This window comes from Perca fluviatilis, chromosome 15 (assembly GCF_010015445.1).
Source record: "Perca fluviatilis chromosome 15, GENO_Pfluv_1.0, whole genome shotgun sequence".
Classification (NCBI taxonomy): domain Eukaryota; kingdom Metazoa; phylum Chordata; class Actinopteri; order Perciformes; family Percidae; genus Perca; species Perca fluviatilis.
The window spans coordinates 6904901-6924103 of record NC_053126.1 but is presented as its reverse complement, the minus strand read 5'-3'; the positions used below and the strand labels follow the sequence as shown (position 1 = coordinate 6924103).

The following is a 19203-nucleotide window of genomic DNA, read 5'->3' as shown; positions in this document are numbered from 1 at the left end:
AATCTGTTCGTAGAATTCAAAATTTGAGAGATCAGTTAGGAAGTTAGAGACGCTTTTGTCTATATGCAACAAAAACATTTCACTTTGCTCTCCTCTCTCCTTGCAGCCAGACCCAGTGAGTCAAAGTGGTCTCCTGGCGGCGGTTCTGTGTCCAACTCCTCCCTGGCCCATGAGCTGTGGAAGGTCCCCCTGCCTCCCAAGGCGCTGTCTGTGGCAGCCCCATCCAGACCACCACCTGGCCTCACCAGCCAGAAGCCCAGCGCTGCCCCATCCGGTTGGGACGGCTCTGCCCTGAGGCTGGGGGGGTGGGGCTCCTCTGAATCCAGATACACACCTGGTGAGAGCAGAGAAAGACATAAATAACTAATCATGAACTCTTCAGTATGGGTGAACTACAATAAAGGCAAACTCATTTTGGTCAGTAACTCAATAAGTATACATTCAAACACATTACATGTGGTAGGTGAACATGAGTGGGATATGTAATAACTGTGAATGGGACAATTATTTCATACTTGTTGTATGGCTTGAGGACAGCTCTAACCTTTACCCTTCCACTTGTTTTGGCAGGTTCCAGTTGGAGTGACAGCAGCAGCTCAGGGAGAACCCAATGGCTTGTTCTGAAAAATCTCACACCTCAGGTACTCGCATGTACTTAAATGTAACATTTAATCTGTGTTTTTGTTTTATTGTCATCCTATATAGAGTTGCAAAGTGGGAGGGTTCACTGGTTCATTGCATGACGGGAGTAACTCTCCCTCTGGTACAGTAGGTGGCACTCTGCCAATGCAAAACTGTCTTTCTTCCGGTTGACCTATGTCAAAATTACACCGACGGGCCACTAAATTAGTCAAATTTAACAACTTAATGTTTCATTATAATGGCCGTTAATGTTATGGGCTCCAGATTTGTTTCAACTTTGTTTGTGAGAAATCATGTTTTGTCGTGGCGGATGGCTCAGAATACTACAATACCCATGAGCATAGGCAGCCCTTGCCATGGAGACGAAGCCAATCAGAGGAGTGAATCACAGCGTTGGTGAATTCAAAACGCTTCTGCGTTGCAGTTCAATTCAAATTCAAAAAGCTTTATTGTCAATCCCCACAGGGGGTAAAAAATTGTCTTCAGACAAGAGGCTCAACAAACAATATACAGCAAACAAACAATACAACAGACAACCACACAATTTAAGATGCCTCCCCTTTCCTATTTAAAATATCCACGGCGGTTGGGATAAAAGTCTTCTTATACTTGGCCTTTTTCACCAAAGGTACTTTATACCGTCTACCAGACGGAAGTAAATCAAATGAGCTATGCAGATGATGGGCAGAGTCTGTCACAATAGCAGTTGAGAACAAAACGATATTTGTCAGCAGTTGCTTAACAACCGTCCCGGTTTTCCCCGTCTGTGTGTTTTTGTTTTGGTCTGTCTCACAGATTGATGGCTCTACCCTGAGGACCTTGTGCATGCAGCACGGCCCTCTGATCACATTCCACCTCAACCTGCCACACGGTAACGCCGTGGTATGCTACAGCTCCAAGGATGAGGCCGCAAAAGCCCAGAAGAGCCTGCACATGTAAGGACATCTGGCACATACACACTACTTTTAATTATTTAATGATTTACAGTAACCGTGCATGTCAAATAGGGCTGTAACGATACACCAAACCCACAATTCGGTTTGTATCACGATTTTTGACCCACGATTCAATACAATTATTAATTGGAATTGATATTGATTGATTTTAATAACTTTATTTGATTTCAATATCTATCTATCAACACCAAAGATTATTTTGTACCTTAAAATAGTGTTTCCAAATATGAGATGAGTATAATGGTAATGGTACTGGTAATGGACAATTCCGCTTCCAACCTGTAGGGGGACCGAAGAGGAAAAGTGCTTTGGTGCCTACTATAAAGGTGCTAGTTGACAAGTAGCTAATGCTAATGCTTTAGCCAGCTAGCACAGCCCTGTCTGTCTGCCTCACTCTCCCGGCGCTGCAAGGCTTCAGTCAGGATGAGCGCTGACAACAGCCCCAGGGACTCATCCACAGTCAGCCCCCAGCCAGCCAGCTAGCAGCCAGCCAGCAATCCAAACCCGGTCAGCACTTAACTCCGGTGCTGAGGATGCTAACGGCAGTTTACTGAACCGTCGGGAAACCGACCCAGGGCCGCCTTTGCGTTTAGCCGTCTTTACAGTTATTATTAGTAGTAGTAGTGGTGGTGGTGGTAGTACTAGTGGTAATTTAACGATGTGGTAGCATTGGATCTGGACGGGAAGGATAACTCTGGGAGTTGGATGGGGTCGCGATTCTGCCTTCTCACTCTGTGACACAGGTTTGTGGATCGGAGTGTCGCGATTTTGGTTTCATATCGCATTTCGTTACAGCCCTAATGTCAAAATGTCTGATTTACTATTGTAGAGTCCAGCCACAGGATGTTTGTGAGCACCAGACACACTCACACGCTGTGTCTCACTTGTCTCTCTGCAGGTGTGTTTTGGGGAACACTACTATTCTGGCTGAGTTTGCCAGCGAGGAGGAAATCAATCGTTTCTTTGCACAAGGGCAGTCATTGGCCACTCCCTCCTCTGGCTGGCAGGCCATTGGCTCCTCTCAGAGCAGAATGGATCAGTCTCACCCCTTTCCCAGCCGCGCTCCTGAACCTAACCAGTGGAACAGCAGTGAACTCCGCAGCTCCTCACTCTGGGGCGGGCCCAACTATTCCAGTAGCCTGTGGGGGAGCCCCAGTGGCACCGAGGCGGGGAGGATCAGCAGCCCTTCTCCAATGAGCTCCTTCCTCCCGGTGGATCACCTGACAGGGGGTGGGGACTCCATGTGAACCGCCTGCCAGTCAAACAGGTTGGGGGAAGGGTCAGTAGAGAATTATCAATAATCAGCAGAAGAAAATGGAAAAAAAAAAGTAGTTATAAACGCAATGGCACTAGTCGGACTCTTTCTCACTTACAAGATATAAAACAAAACGGGGTCTCCCCTGTGGAAAACAAGTTACGTTTCTCTCTGCACATATGTCCACTTTGTTTTAGCCCAAAAACATATCAGTCGGAATACTTGAATCATGCAGGCCAATTCTATAATGTGAACGGATGGATATTTGCTTCCAGGTAGTGCTCTTTCAGACCGAAAAAAGCTTCAATCAAGCTCATTATTATATATATTTTTTTTTTGTTTCATTCGTCATGTTTATTTGAATTCCAATTATTTTCATTTTTAACGTTTTATTTTAGTTTTTTTTTTTTGCATTTGTTTGCTGACAATGTTGGAGTATGAGCTTTTTTAACTTTGCACTGAATGTGGTTTTTCTCAGTATATATAATCTGCAATATAGAGGGAGCAGCCAGTTTTTCCAGTGTAGCTGTTTACTCATTGAGGTCCTTACCGTATGTGTGTATGCGTGTGCACGCGCACGTATGTGTGTGGAAGTACTTTGTGTGTGTATGTGTGACTGCGTGTGTAAATGAGTATGTGTGCGCTCCTCTCTGCCTTGGCACGCCTACCTTACTGCGTTGTCGTGGAGTTCAAGATCAACAGATAGTTAAAGAAAAGAAAAAAGCTGACTTAGGAGGATTATCTGGTGATAGTAAGAGTGACATTAAAAAGTATTGCACCAATTTTGTTTTAAAACTAAAGAACGTTGAGCTCTGCAGTGCAAAGGACTGTAGCCGCAGCTGGGACTAGCAAGCCCCGCCCGCCCTAATGTAGGGGGCGGGGCCTATCTAGCAAGCCCTCCCACTAGCCCCCTAGTGGGCAGGGGGGAAACAGCACTTTCAGAATAGGCTTTCAATGTTTTGGAGGTGCCACACTGCAACCTCTTGTTTACAAGACTTAGGAGGCGGAACGTGTGTTCATTCTTCATTTTAAAGAGAAGATGGAATAAAATATAAAATACTCAACAAAAAAAAAAAAAAAATTTAAAAAATTTAAAAAATTTAAAAAACAAATGAAAAACTACGAAAAATATAAACTCTTATTGAGGATGAAGACGATGCTTTGTAACTCTGGGAATTCGGATCAGTGTTTTTGGCCATGGTGTTGGTTATTTGAACTATTCCTCTTTGTCTGCTAAATAACCAGCAATGGTTCTCAGGAAATCAAGCCAGTTTTCCCCCCCTTGTAGGTGAAAAAAAAAAAAAAAAAAACACTACTCCTTGTAGGAAAGGAAAATCCAACTTCTAGCACTGAAAACTATGTATAGGTCTGTACGTTTTATTTTCTCTGCCAAATAACTGCTTTAAGCTGGAGAAGCTCAACACACTGCTTTCAATATGCTGTCTTTTGAGGGACGGGGGTCCTAATGTGGGGGGGGTGGAGGACGGGCTGTAGAAATCCCAACGCTCCCTTGCTCCTCCTCTTCCTCCACTCCACTGAAAAGTGGGGAGTGTTTATTGTGTGTGTGTGTGTGTGACAGTTGAAAATGTTCTGTCTTGTCAGACTTATAAACCAAGAGAAAGGCAAATCTGTATCTATGCATACTGTAGCCTCTCACATGGCCTACTGAGAGGCGTTTTTTTTTTTTCCATTTTCTTTCTTTTTCCCCGTGTCTCACACAATGTTTTAAATGTTTCATTAAGTACATCAAAATGCGAACTTTAACTTGTTTTTTTTTTAATCGCTCTCATTGCCACAAAAGGTGTTTTGAAAAAAAGGAAAGAAAAACTTTAAAAATCTTTTCGTTTTGGTTGAAGATAATATTTTAACAGTGCAAAAGTCGTCCACATTTCATTGCCTTGATCCTAATTGTGTCCGAAGATGCAACAACAAGTCAAGTGGCTTCTACCTGTTTACAAATAGAATATGATTGTATTGTTGTACTGTTGTTTTTTTTCTTCTTTTTTCTTCTTTGGGTGGGGGAGTGAGGGGTACTCGTCTGAAGTTCAAGACCTGATGAATCGTTGTGTGTGTGTGTGTGTGTTAGGAGGCTCTGTACCGGCAGATGTGACTTCTGCCATTGTAGGGGAAAGTGTGGGAGGTGGGGAAGGAGTTGTGGTTGTGTGTGAGAACAGCGTGAATGTAAATCCACCAGGGATGTTTGTTGACAAAATACACGTGTGAATAATACATTTACCTATCAACCATTGATTGTTAAGTTACTATGATGCACAATTATCGGGGGGGAAAAACTAAAGCTTCAGAGAGTGCGTTAAAGAGAAGTCAGCATTAGCGAAGCCATGGACCTTAATTTCTTTTCTTCATTGTGTAATTAATCTGTGTTAAGCCTGTTGTGTGTGCGTGTTTTCCCCCTTCCGATATAGGTTTTTATTTCAGAAGTACTAGAAACATTGGCTTAAGTTGTGTTTTTTAAGTTTAGTCGTGAATATTTAACAACTTTAAAGCATGCGTAGTGAGACAGAACCTTGAGTATTAGCCAGACTTGACAGTGGTGTGTGCCAGTATTGAACTGCTCTCTACCAAATAATTCAATCATACAAAAGACTAGTTTACTTAATTCCAGATCTCTTTGCTTAAACTGTGTGTGTCTATAGGTGTCTATATATATATATATATATATATATATATATATATATATATATATATATATATATATATATATATATATATATATATATATATATATATATATATATATTGTTTTGTGTAACAAATGTCAAGTGGAACATCTAAACCATGTTTGTCATTTGTTTTTGAGTTGACTTAATTGGACAAATTGAACTGAGGAGCCTTGGATTTTGCACTTTGGTGGATTAGAGGAAAGGCTGAGCGACTGGAGAGCAAAGCCGAGATGGATGGTCAGACAGCGTGGTGGTGTAGGTTGAATTTTCAGGTGTGTCTGAGTTGTCTGTGTGTTATCTCTCTGTGTGTGTGTGTGTGTGTGTGTGTGTTATGACTAGAGAAGATGGTGCTTTCGTTGGCCCCAGTGAGGTAGCGAGAGAAGAGGGAGGGGGGTTGTCGTCCTCTCCAGGTTTACCTCTCCCTGTTCACTGGGCCGTTGGGTCAGAGCGGCGACACCGCCACGCCGCCTGAGCGGAGCCAGAATGTAGCTGAAAACGGTTTCAAAGGTAGAAGTGACGGCTGGAGCCTCGAGCTGCCTTCTCTAGCACCTGATCAGGATCAGGGTCAAACCTGGAACCGCCGCACGGGGAAAAAATCGAGTAAAGCAGCCATTGCTCACTGTTTATGTATTTTGAATCAGTATTCGACTACTGTTCTGACCACGCCTGGTTGTCATGGTGATCATTGGTGGCTGTTGACATGGAGATGCGCGTGTCTTGAGCTTGACTGAAACGGGGTGAGGCTTCTTGCTGGCCCGTAGTGACTCAGGCAAGGGGATGTGGCTTGTGATCGGCTGGTTCTTCCTGGCTTTTCAGGGACACAGGGTTACACTTAGCCTCTTTGATGGCCTATCCAGGATCAGCTCTCCATCTCCAACTCCTAAGCTTAACTACAGGAGAGGAAACGCAAAACTGACAGGAGGTCTAGGGCAAGTGAACTCTAAATGGTCTGTATTCCCTTTCTGCTCTTGATGAAATTATTTTAAACTTTGTTCATTCTGATTTTGACAGTGCTTCTCTCCTAGTGCTCACCTGTGCGCAGTTTTGTCCTTCCTCAGTATCCTTACGTTAACCAATTAGTGGGACACAAACTGACGTCTGATCAGCAGCTCAGGAGGCAGCATTGCTATGCTGTTAGAGAAGGGACAAGCAACATCTGTAAATCGCCTCTCATTGATGTTACTGTTTAGCTTCCCAGCTCTGTGTGTGTGTGTGTGTGTGTGTGTGTGTGTGTGTGTGTGTGTGTGTGTGTGTGTGTGTGTGTGTGTGTGTGTGTGTGTGTGTGTGTGTGTGTGTGTGTGTGTGTGTGTGTGTGTGTGTGTGTGTGTGTGTGCCAAATCAAGGGTGAGAGGGAAGGAAAGGCTTGATACATTTTTATTTTTTTGGTTGATGTGTAAGTGTGTATATTGAAAAAGCTGGACAATGTTAAATGCTTGAAGAAAAAAAAATTGTCATTTGCAAAAGGATGATGTGAGGAAACCTTTTTTTCAGTAAGTGAAAACCACCATGAGCAATGTACAATCCCCAAGGCTGCCAAGCAGCTTCCCGACAGGGCCAGAGGAGGGGGGGGGGGAATAAAGGAGGGTGGGAAAGGAGGGAAGCTGGCTGGTGAAACTCTACTACTTTTTAATGTTTAATAAAAATAATGTGACTCTGTTTTTCTCTTGACTTAACTATCCTGTGAGCAAATGCTATATTATATCATAATGCACACCCAACTGCTCCTACTGTCGATCAAAAGCGCTAAGGCTATTTTTTCTTTTTGACACAAAAATAGAAAAAGAAAAACTGTGAGAATCTGCTGTCTTTATTTTATTTTTTATTTTTTTTGTCATTTTACGTTCAGTATGAATCCACAAAACCCTGAAAAGCTTTAGTCTAACCAGCACAAAGATGTGGGTGGGTGGGTGGGTGGGTGGGGCGGGGTGGGGGGTACAGCACTGAGGGTGGAAATGGGAGTCGCTCAGAGAGACTATGCAGTGGAGTGTTGAACCCAGGCTTCCATGTCCACCTTGGGTTTTTTTGCTTTCTTTCATAAAAAATAAAAATAAAAAAATTCCCAAACCTTTTTTTAAGAAACAGTTGAGATGGAATTCCCAGTAATATTCCTCAAACATGATGTGCCATCGTTGAATCGTAGTACTACTACTAATAATAATAATTAAAAAAAAACTTCATTACCTAGCAACCGTCGGGCCAGTTGTAGCAGGAGAGGAGGACATGTTAAGATTTGCAAAGTCCATTTCTTTATTTTCACAGCTTGTCTCCTCGATAAGCCGAGGGGAGTGAGGCCGGTGAAACTGCAAATTTTACACAACTACAATGTTTTTTTTAATAGAGATTCTATCAATCCACAGTGTGTAGTTGGATCACCTGTAAACCTATTATGCACATTGCTTTGGGAGACTGTTGAAACTATATATAATAATATATATATATATATATATATATGAAAATATAAACAACAGTGTCTATAATCAACCAGAGGAAGTCTTCCTCTCTTACAAACAAAACGGGAAGTACCTTTTTATTTTCAAATGTCTTCCTCGGGTCATCAAAGGATTTTATCTTAAACTTTGGGGGGAAACTGCACTTTTTGAAGGACAATCTTTATTTGTATGGGTATAAAAATTGACAAAAACGAAGTCGCCTGATATTACAAGGTATAGAAAACCAACTCCAGTGTGCTCTAATAATGAATGTCTCCTCTGATGCTGTCTGTTTGGTTTCATTTAATCTTTTTATTCTCCTTCCTTTGTTGCTTGGTTTGTTCTGTATTTTTAATTTTTTTTTCTCTCCTATTTTTCTGAATTTTAGTGCTCTTAAGAGAATCTGTACTAAGGTGTAGAGTAGTAAGTAGTAGGTCTTCTGTTGGCTGTACTCGTATACTGATTACTGTTTGTAACCCTCTGGCTCCTGCAGCCGTCATACAAAGCTGTAAAACTTGGGTACAACCCACAATAAAAGACTAACAATGACTCAGCGGTTTCCTCTTGGCTCTTTATTCCTCCTCATCTGCTTCTTGGTAAAACCAAGTAATATTTGTAATCATTTAAATCTAAAATGTAATTTAACCCTTGTGTTGTCTTCCCGTCAAACTTGAAATTTCTTTTTGGGCCTAATTTCAGTTTGTTTTTGCTTTTTCCAACATTTTAAATTGTTAAATTTCTCTTCTACACATTCTCAGCGCTTATTTCTAAGTCCCATATTTTCTGATATAAAACAAAAATTGAAAACTGGTCAATTTGACCCGGAGTCAACCCAAAGGTTAAACCAGTGGTAAAGAAATATTAGATATATTATACTTGAGTAAAAGTCCTGCATTCACACTTCGGCTGAAGTAGAAGTGCAGAAGTAATGTCAGCAAATTAAAGTATCAAAATAAAAGTACTGGTTCTGCAGAAAATTGGCCCAGTGACATACACTCACCTAAAGGATTATTAGGAACACCATACTAATACTGGGTTTGACCCCTTTTTGCCTTCAGAACGGCCTTAATTCTTCATGGCATTGATTCAACAAGGTGATGGAAGCATTCTTTAGAAATGTTGGCCCATATTGAGAGGAAGGCATCCCCCACACCATTACACCCCCACCACCACCAGCCTGCCCAGTTGTAACAAGGCATGATGGATCCATGTTCTCATTCTGTTCACGCCAAATTCTGACTCTACCATCTGAATGTCTCAACAGAAATCGAGATTCATCAGACCAGGCAACATTTTTCCAGTCTTCAACTGCCCAATTTTGGTGAGCTTGTGCAAATTGTGGCCTCATTTTCCTATTTTTAGTGGAGATGAGTGGTACCCGGTGGGGTCTTCTGCTGGTGTAGCCCATCCGCCTCAAGGTTGTTCGTGTTGTGGCTTCACAAATCACCTTTCTTTCCCATTCTGTCATTCAGTTTGGAGTTCAGGAGATTGTCTAGACCTGGACCACACCCCTAAATGCATTGAAGCAGCTGTCATGTGATTACATAATTGCATTAACGAGACGTTTAACAGGTGTTCCTAATAATCCTTTAGGTCAGTGTATATAAACTTATCAGTGTAAAGAGGTCACAAGCCAAAAAGATTTTTTTATTCATATTTTATAAGGTTATTATATACTGTACTTATGGTTATCTGGAAAGTGACTAGTAACTACAGCTGTCAGATAAATAGTGGTGTACAATATTTCCCTCTGAAATGAAGTAGAAACCATAAAGTACCTCAAAACACTACCAAAGTATAGTACTTGAGGAAATGTACAGTTACTTTTCCCCTCATTGGTCACAGTATCCTGTTTAAACACTAAGTTTATTTGTACAGTTTATGGACAAAAGTCAGTTTAAAAATTAATTTGAATATAAATTCAATGAAGAGTAAGAGTGTCGCTAGGCAGAACGCAAATGGAGAAAAACCAAACTCCATGTTCAGTATTCATATATATATATATATATATATATATATATATAGATCAACTTAATCACTGTAATAAAGAGATGAAACAGGCCAGACAGTCTCTTCTCTAAAATCATTACTGAAAATAACAGTGAAGTGCTTTTTTCCACTTTTGATCGAATTATTAATCCATCTACAACTCCAGAGATGCTGTCTACTGAAAAATGTGAAGAATTTGCTACATTTTAACAACAAAATTATAGTTATCAGACAGAATATTAGTGCATCAAGGTCTATAATTCATCCTACCCACCAGTTCTCCAGGAATATGATTGCTACCATGACTCATTTTCTCTCCATTGACCTCAAAAAATTAAATGAGATTGTTGGACAGCTCAGGTCTTCTACCTGCTGCTTGGACCCTCTGTAACATGACCAATCTTGGAAGGACTGAATTCTGTTTTGTGGGTTGAAAATAGTGTGACTTTGAGACTCTACTACATGGCTAGTATCAAAGCCACACCTTTATTTTCAGATTTTGATATTCATTTTAACTCGACATGTTAATGCTCCTCTTGTCATATGGGAATGAATATCACAGCAGAGACACACAACTATACAGCATGTGTATTTATTGATCTATTCATGAGAAATTATACATCGAAACCACATTGTAGAACTGCAAGGAACAAAAAAAAAGAAACAACTGTGATATAACTTTTGAATTTTGTTTTTCTCTAAGCTCTGAAAGAACATGTTCATTTAAATACAGTCAGAGACACGGCAGCTGACGTCGACGATGCCCTAATGCACAGAAGAGCAGACGGGGAGGAAGTGGGAAATGTACTTCCTGCGGGGGTCAAGCTGGGAGGTCAACCTCTCTGGAAGAAATACACAATACTGGTGAGTAGTGACTACACAGGAACCAATGAGCCAACAACAGAATGCACGTGTGTAACTGAGATGGAGGAGTGACAGAGAGACTTGCCTCTGTAGTGAACTATAGCAGAGAACCCGTTATTCATAAACGTCCTTCTTGTCTGCGATGTACTGTACAATGTCCTCGGGAGTCATCAACTTCTCTGCTTCTGCGTCGGGGATCTCAAAGCCTACAGAAGAAATACACACACAATACAAGAAGGGTCAGAAACGCAGGCTCACGTTTTCTGTTAAAAAGTTGTACTTGAACACAACACGGATACGGTAACCATCGGCCAGCTGGCTGCTGACGTGCACATACAGTACGTAGTCTGCATTTCTACTCGAAAGAACGTCACACAGACAGATGAAACCTTTTCATGCCAACCTAAATAGGATTACGTAAACCTCCACGGCTTGCTGCTGTCAATGAAAACCATATATCTGTAAATTGGTTCTGCGTTAGGATTAAGACATAGGGCTGCAATGAACGACTGTTTTCATCATCGATTAATCTGCACATTTTCCTGATGAATTGTTTGGTCAACAAAATGTAAAAAAACAATAAAAAAAAAAAGTGAAAATCCATCACATTTTCTCAGTTGTTGCTGTCGACGTCATCAGCTGTCTTGTTAGGCAGCGCTGCCTGGAGGCACCGTTGGGGGCAAAAAACACAGATAAACCTGGGAAATCAATGATTCAATAGGCAGCACAGCCAGTCTCTCAGTTTAACGTCTAATTACTACTATACACACACAGTGGGGAAACTCCCTTAAATACTGTGCGCCCCTGACAGACTAGCAGCTAGGGCTGCACAATTAATCGCAATTTTATCGATATCGCAATATGAACTGGTGCAATATCCAAATCGCAGGGGGGGGCGCAATATTTGTTAACCCTTGTGTTGTCTTCCCGTCAACTTTCCACATATTTGACGCATTTTTTGCAGAGACATCGCGGCCTACAAATCCTATCCTACAAATCCTATCCTACATACAGACTAAATGTAAAAATAAGAATAAAAATAAATCTTTGTTTGGTACAGATCCTCACAAAAAAAATAAATCACACTTCAATTTTTTTTTTTTTCAATGATAATGAGAATAATGATACAAAACTTATCATTTCCTCCAATATCGTGAATCATATCGCAATATCAGTCAAAATAATCGCAATTAGATATTTCCCTAATTTTTTGCAGCCCTACTACTAGCAGCCACTAGAGTGCGCATCGGGCCGCATTTTTCTGTCCGAGCACGGCCCGCGTCCGACAGAGCGGTAACCGAGCCGGTTAAAATCTCTGTTTTTCCCCTCATACAAATGACACATGTACGTTTGTAGGAAGGTCATTCGGAAATGTCAACAGATGAGCGCATCAGCGCACACGGGGAAACAAGCGCACGTTAACACAGGCGGTATTAAGCTTTTTTAAATTTAAAATGTTCAATGCCTTATCGCGCTGATGTGACCCAAACATCATTTCTAAATATCTGTCCGAACCCAGCCCGGCCCATCAGGTACACGACGTGCTGACTCACCAAACTCATCCTCCATGGCCATGATGATCTCCACCTGGTCCAAACTATCCAGACCCAGGTCTTTCATGAAGTGGGAGGCTGTCTGCAGCTGTGGAGCAGGAAGGAACACGGACATTAGAAATGGCATACTGAGCCATGTTCATCTCTGTCTGGATATGAATCATAGATATTACAAACAGACACCGACTAGCATTTATGAATGACTACTTCTCATTAGCTGGATGATCTACCTACAGCACAAAGTAAAACTGTTGCATGTTATAATAAAATCACTTGTTTAAGCAGGTCCAAAATTGATGATAAATAAATCCAATATAAAAAAACATTAAACATTTCAAAGATTTGAGGTTTTTCTTCACATTTTAAAACAAAAAACATTATCACATCATGTAACCTGTTGAGTAACAGACACAGCGCATCCATTGTTCACAATGCATTCCTTGTTTTAGCGGTCAGTGAGCCGAAGCAGCAGGCCTGATTTTCTACGCTAGTTGATCCTCTCTCTCTCACCTTCTCAGGGTTGATCTTGTCGTAGAGCTTGAGGACATACATGACGCGGTCTTTGATGGTTTCTATGGTGAGGGGGGGCAGGTCCCCATACTGTCGGCACAAAACTCCCACTGAGGGGCTCTAAGGAGGAAGAAGGAAGAGCATTGGGGGGTCAGGAGCAGGGATGATGAGGTGGACAAAAGCCATCACACAGACAGCGAAGAGGCAGCGATCACACAAAGATACCAACTCCTGAATCAGCTTGAAGCTCTGTATGCTCTCTTTCCATCTGTGGGTCAAAATGTTTGCAGGCTGGAGCTCAAAAGTGCTTGTTAAGCAGGGTACTATTCCACTATTATTCATGCATTCATATCCAACAGGTTACACTACAGTAACACCCTTTCCTGGGTTGTGCTGAAAAATAACAGGAAGTGGCTATAAGCAAACCTGAACATGTGCCATCACTTCTAGCTCCTTGTGCAATGCAAAAGCAACTTTAAATTCCTACCTATAGTCTTTAAGTACTTATATGGTTTGACTCTCCAATACTAATAATGTATGACCTACTTAACAGCAGTCTGGTCTTGATTTATTAGATTATCAGCTGTTTTAACTATACTGAAATGAGAAAAGAGAACCAGATCCAGTGAGGGTGCTTTTTGCTTTGTGAAACAAACTACCTGATGACCTGAGATCAGTCCCAACTATGTCATCAAAATTTTACATTTCTTGTATTCTTCCCTCTATTGTTATGGCTCCATTTAATGAAATATGCTATAATATATAAATACCGTAGTCTTTACTGACTTCAGGTAGGCTAATATATAACTTGCATTATGCATAATGACTTGTAACTTGACATCATCCTTATTATGACCTTTAAAGCGATTAGGTTTAAATGTAAGCATCCTCCATATGGCTCCAGATTGCAGGGGACACAGGGGCCAACAACATAAATGTGTCAATGAACTCACCTACTTTGCTAACTAGCTAGCTAGCAAACAAGCAAAACATGGCTGTTGTGTTATCAAAAATATAACGTTACAAGGTTTCGTGAACTTCGGGCAGGATGTCACGCCAACAGATTTTTTACTTATTGCAAAATAAGCTGCTTGCATGCCATCATAGACGTTTAGCGGGCTAGGTCAGCCTGACAGTTTTGAAAGACGTCGGTAGGTCACAGCAGCGAACTGACGCTAGGCCACGGCTGTTCAATGTTACCGGAGACTCACCCTGCTCTGACCGACCCACCGCGTCCTCCGGCTGTCTGCGGCAAAGGATAGAGGTCGGTGAATGGCTGCTGCCGGGGCGACAGCGGCTCTGAAAGCCAGGTTACCGGAGGAAAGCCTCAGCGAGGGCCGGGCGAGCGTGCGGACACACTGCTGCAGGACACGGGCCGCCATGACGGAGAAAAGTGATTCTGGTGGTTCCCAGCGTGCAAGGCGAAGAAGAAACGGGGTCACGCATGCGCACAACTCAAGCTGTTTTTATTTTTGCATCTTTATTTAATTTGTGCTGTCTACAATTTTTTTTTTTTACTAAATAGACAATCAAAAAATAAAACTATAAACATTGACTTTGATGAAAGGTAAAATGCAAAATTGCAGAGGAGATAGAATTCAGCTCAGGGAAGACCAATCAATACCGGATTAGTATAATTGTTTAATAATTACCTTACCAAATGACCTGGAGGAGCAAAATACTTAATGCATTTATAACTAGTATACGATACAACTCAAATATAAATGCCAGTGGACTGTTTTTCAATTGTTTGGAATCCATCGATGATTTGGCACTCAACTGATATTGTCTGAACAACCATTCATAGAGTCTGCAGAAGAAGAAAATCTGGGTGCTGACAGCAGAGCTGAGAGCAAAACAGATTATTATTGCTGAATTATCCTCAGTCCCGCTGTCTTGAATATTTTATTATATATATATCTTATATTTATTCCTAGCCATGGAGTTGTCGGAAATACTGTACAATAAAGCAGAGTACATTGAGACGGTAATGTGTGATTTTCAAGCCGTTGTTAGCTAGCTAGTCGCTTGCTATTTGGCTAACCGAAGCTAAACGGGGCGTTGGATAACTGAACTAATTGTTTGTGCTCAGTTTAGATAGACAGTAAAGACAGAAACACACTTTATTACAGTTATTAACCATTTCTGTCGTTGTATTTCAGGCCTCTGGCAACAAAGTGAGCAGACAGTCAGTGCTGTGTGGGAGTCAAAACATCGTACTCAATGGCAAAGTAAGGAAAAACAAAGACAAACCTGCCTGACGGTGTAGTATACAGCTTTCTGTCAGGGCAGTTATGTTGTTATTAGTGTACTCTGTTCGGCTGTGATATACCTTACTGTGTGTGTGTCCTGCTTCCAGACTATTGTCATGAATGACTGCATCATCAGAGGAGACCTGGCTAATGTCAGGGTGGGCAGACACTGTGTGGTGAAGAGCCGGAGCGTCATTCGACCACCTTTCAAAAAGTTTAGCAAAGGGTAAAGCATCCTTCTCTAATGGAAAATTGTAGCAGATTGATATTCTGTCAGTCAGTTTATCAAATATTGGCTAATAGTTTCAGCTGGTATACAATAGAGTGCAGTCTTTGCGCCACGAAAGAACAGGCACAATTACAGGTTGTATGTGGAGTATGTCATTTCTGTTTGCTTCATGCCCATTAAACGAACACCTGAACGTCATCTCTTTCTGCTCCCGCCCTCCATTGCTCACTCCAGAGTGGCGTTTTTCCCGCTGCACATCGGAGACCACGTCTTCATCGAGGAGGACTGCGTGGTCAACGCAGCACAGATTGGTTCCTACGTCCACATTGGCAAGAACTGTGTCATAGTGAGTGGAATGAAAGCACACACACTGAGACACACACACACACACACACACACACAAAACACACACAAGTCGCAGAAAAAGATGATGGAGACAAAGCTCTGCCACAGTGAGCGGGGACATAAACAGAAGCAGTGTCTCCTCTTGCCTGTGGTGAAACAGTCACATGGTAGTCATGTTCAGACTAACTGAGCGCAGCAGGAAGGCTGCTTTGAGCAGGCACAGACCTTTGATGAAATATAAAAAGGAACACATTTAATTAAAAATGTCAAATGTTATTGCAGTTGAGAAGTTTTGCCACAGCAGGAGCACATTTTATTATATTTTATTATCATTGCCCAGCTAGATTCCACAATTAAAAAAGCTGAATTTAAAATGCTTATATAAACAGAGAAGTCTGGTATTTGTGCATAATTCTTGATTCTGGAATTTATTTTTAGTACAAAAAATGTTTAGTAAATAAAAGTTAACCCTTGTGTTGTCCTTCGGGTCCCAGTGACCCGAAGGACAACACAAGGTTATGTACTTCCGTTTACTTTGTTGAGAATTGCTCTCTAAAACCGGTTTCTTTTAAAGTAAGTAAGTAAAGTTTATTTCTAGAACACATTTAAACACAGTTTAAGCTGACCAAAATGCTGTACAAACAAGAACTAAGGTGCTGTATTAACCCTTGTTTAGAGAGCAATTCTCAACAAAGTAAATGGAAGTACATAATCCTTGTGTTGTCCTTCGGGTCACTGGGACCCGAAGGATAACACAAGGGTTAAACAACAGACAGGTGCCCTGAGATATTAACAGAGCCCAAACAGTCGAATTTGAAAGAACAGTTACTTGACTGTGCAGGACTTAATGATAAACAACAGATAATGTAACAAACGCTAATTAAAAAAGCAGGAACAATTTAAAGTGGTGGATATGCAACATATACTTCATACCTAGCCCAATCCCTGTATTATATTGTCTTCATCTGAGACGGACTGACTGCTTCCCCGAGTTGGTCAAAAAAGTGCCTTGGAAGACACTGAAGCGAAGACGACTTGAGCGTATGTAGACGTAATACGTCTCCTTAACAGCAGGCGGCACTAATCTGTTTTGTCGCCCAAAAAATTACTTCTCCCAAATTTCAAAGCCAGACCATAATGGCGGCTCGTTCGGAATACGATCTCGTATTTTACGAAAATAGTTCACGAGAAACGTCAGAAACGTGTTTCTGGAAACATTTTAAGCGAGAAATAGGCCGTGCAGTTGCTGAATCGGTCTTCATTTCAGATTGACAAAGGTCAGTTTAAAAGATTTTTGTCAGATTTTGAGAGGCGTCCGTCACTCATCCCACTTGTCATTTCCGGGTTAGCACTCCACCGATCAGATTGGTCATTGAGTCCGACTGCCCACTGGCCGATTCAACAAGTCAAATCGGCCCAAATGAAGGCCGATGGTACCGAACACACCAAACAGACTCGAGTCACCGACCTCGCCAGACTGACCGACGGCCGATAATCTGAGACACCAGGCCGAAGGTCGTCCGTCGGCCAATGACCGCCCGTCGCTGAGCGTTGTTGCCCTAGCTTTTGCGTTGTGTTCCACACCGTTGGCACAAGTCGGTGGCTTTTCGGCCAATTGAGCATGTTGAATCTGCGACGTAGCCAATCAATGAAAGAGATCACTCTGATGGCTGTTCAGTTTAAGCGAATCAGTGCATGAGAAGAGAAACGGAAGTGAGAAAAACAAGCACGGGCCTGAGATCGAAAACAAACTTGTTATATCAGGTAAGATTTTCTTTTTAGCCTTTTAACTCATTAACAGAAATGGTTTGTAATTGTGTGATTGTTTGCTAGCGCACGATAAACATCATTTGTTCTTTCAACATCAGGCTTTGTTGTTAATGTGCTAACTGGCTAATTAGCATAGCGTCTTGAATCCCTGTCAGTATTCCGGTTTCCCATTTTGAATGACGAATACAGACTACTGTGACTTGCTGGTATGGAGAGTCACGTATATCCTCTCACGCAGGCTCAGAAGAACACACATGCTAGTTGGCCTTTGGCTGTAATGCTTACTGTGTAGTTGTTCTGAATAGCCATAATCGATTGTTTACCACGATGTTATAAACAGAATGAAGTAAACACTTGGAGTCAGTCAGAAGTTTAATTTTAGTTTGGTGTATTATGTGCAGGGTCGTCGCTGTGTGCTGAAGGACTGCTGCAAGATCTTAGACAACACCGTGCTCCCTCCTGAGACCGTGGTGCCGCCTTTTACGGTCTTCTCTGGATGCCCAGGTTAGCTACACGCCACACAAACGCACACCTGACCCCTCCACTTTATGTTGATCTGTCAGGTATTTACCTGTGTTTGTCTATATCTCTCAGGTCTGTTTTCAGGAGAGCTCCCAGAGTGCACGCAGGACCTGATGATTGATGTAACCAAGAGTTACTACCAGAAGTTCTTGCCTCTCAGCCAGATCTGAGTCCTGCCCCCAAAACCGTCAGCAGGATCCACACCCTTTCCAACCAGTTCCAGGTCAGGGTTGGGGTCGCTCATCAGAAGTGGACTCTGAGAGCTCACCTTCTATCCTTCACTTCCCAGAGACCCTGAGTTTCTCAGCCCAAGGACAAACATTTGGTCCTATTACGAACCCTTATATGATTCTAGTTTTTGAGTATGAGAAAAGCACATAAGGAATCAAATGTGATATAGCTGCAGAAGGCACTTTTGTATGTCTGCAGCTCCAAATTGCAATGAAAGTCTTTACTAAACTGCAAACAGAATGATCATGTTTACCATCCCAGCCGATCTGAGATGCCTTCTAGGGGCACGGATAAAAACCGTCAATCTACAGGTGTTAAGTTTTAGATATTTCTTTCTGATGAACCTAATCAAGTATGTTCATGTAGTGTGATGATTTATCCTGGTCAGTGTGCTGTGGAGAAACTCAAGTACCTCTGTGTGGCTGCTGCAAGTACTCTCTGACAGCAGCTGTAGGTGAAGATGAGAAAGTGAAGGAGCTATGAAAGGAAGGTGAAGGGTGGAGCTGTGTAAACAGCATGGACCAAAACAATAGCAACAACAGTTGTGATTAAGGATGTTGCTTGTATATGTTTGTTATTCATGTCCATATTTCATTTGGGGAAGCGGAGCAGCACACTCCTATCAGCAAATTGTGAAAGGTATTCTGTTGTTTTAATCTCTGTCATTTTATTTCTAATGTTAAAGAACCCGTTTGCTTTCTCCTTAACTTAATTTCATTATGTTTCAAATTATCAAACTGCAATGTTAATTTGAATATGTTACAGTTTTTTCCGATTGCTAAACGACAGTGGGCACAACTGGAGTCACATGTGCAAAACTCAAACTACAGTCTGCACTACCTACAGTCACCTGAGCTAAACAGTTCACATCACCTGCAAAACTCATTCAAAGCAACACAACTCTTAACACACGTCTCAAACAGTATGCACAGGCCTCACTGAGATAACACACACTGTCACTCAGAACACACTGAG

At 41.7% G+C, this 19203-nt stretch overlaps 3 protein-coding genes across 8 annotated transcripts in view; 2 read left to right on the top strand and 1 right to left on the bottom strand.

The window, feature by feature from the left end:
• The window catches only part of LOC120575358 (trinucleotide repeat-containing gene 6A protein-like), a 37685-nt gene extending 33522 nt beyond the window's left edge, over positions 1–4163 (top strand). For 4 of the 6 annotated variants that reach the window (XM_039826087.1, XM_039826089.1, XM_039826085.1 and 1 more), the window contains 4 exons: positions 107–337; positions 571–641; positions 1438–1577; positions 2497–4163. In XM_039826087.1, the coding sequence (XP_039682021.1) occupies positions 107–337; positions 571–641; positions 1438–1577; positions 2497–2845 (791 nt within the window). In that variant the 3' untranslated portion in view covers positions 2846–4163. The remainder of the gene's footprint in view (positions 1–106; positions 338–570; positions 642–1437; positions 1578–2496) is intronic. The other 2 variants (XM_039826090.1, XM_039826088.1) reach the window with 1 other exon arrangement.
• Positions 4164–10582: 6419 nt separating this feature from the next.
• Positions 10583–14306, bottom strand: ndufab1b (NADH:ubiquinone oxidoreductase subunit AB1b). The gene is made up of 5 exons (XM_039826084.1): positions 14091–14306; positions 12880–12999; positions 12370–12457; positions 10902–11022; positions 10583–10794 (listed from the first exon to the last, which is right to left on the bottom strand). The coding sequence occupies exons 1-4, from the start codon at positions 14259–14261 to the stop codon at positions 10931–10933; spliced, it is 471 nt and encodes a 156-aa protein (XP_039682018.1). The 5' UTR covers positions 14262–14306; the 3' UTR covers positions 10583–10794; positions 10902–10930.
• Positions 14307–14673: 367 nt separating this feature from the next.
• On the top strand, positions 14674–19085 carry dctn5 (dynactin 5). The gene is made up of 6 exons (XM_039826083.1): positions 14674–14866; positions 15042–15110; positions 15239–15357; positions 15595–15706; positions 17877–17979; positions 18070–19085. The coding sequence occupies exons 1-6, from the start codon at positions 14819–14821 to the stop codon at positions 18165–18167; spliced, it is 549 nt and encodes a 182-aa protein (XP_039682017.1). The 5' UTR covers positions 14674–14818; the 3' UTR covers positions 18168–19085.
• The last annotated feature ends 118 nt before the right edge of the window (positions 19086–19203 follow it).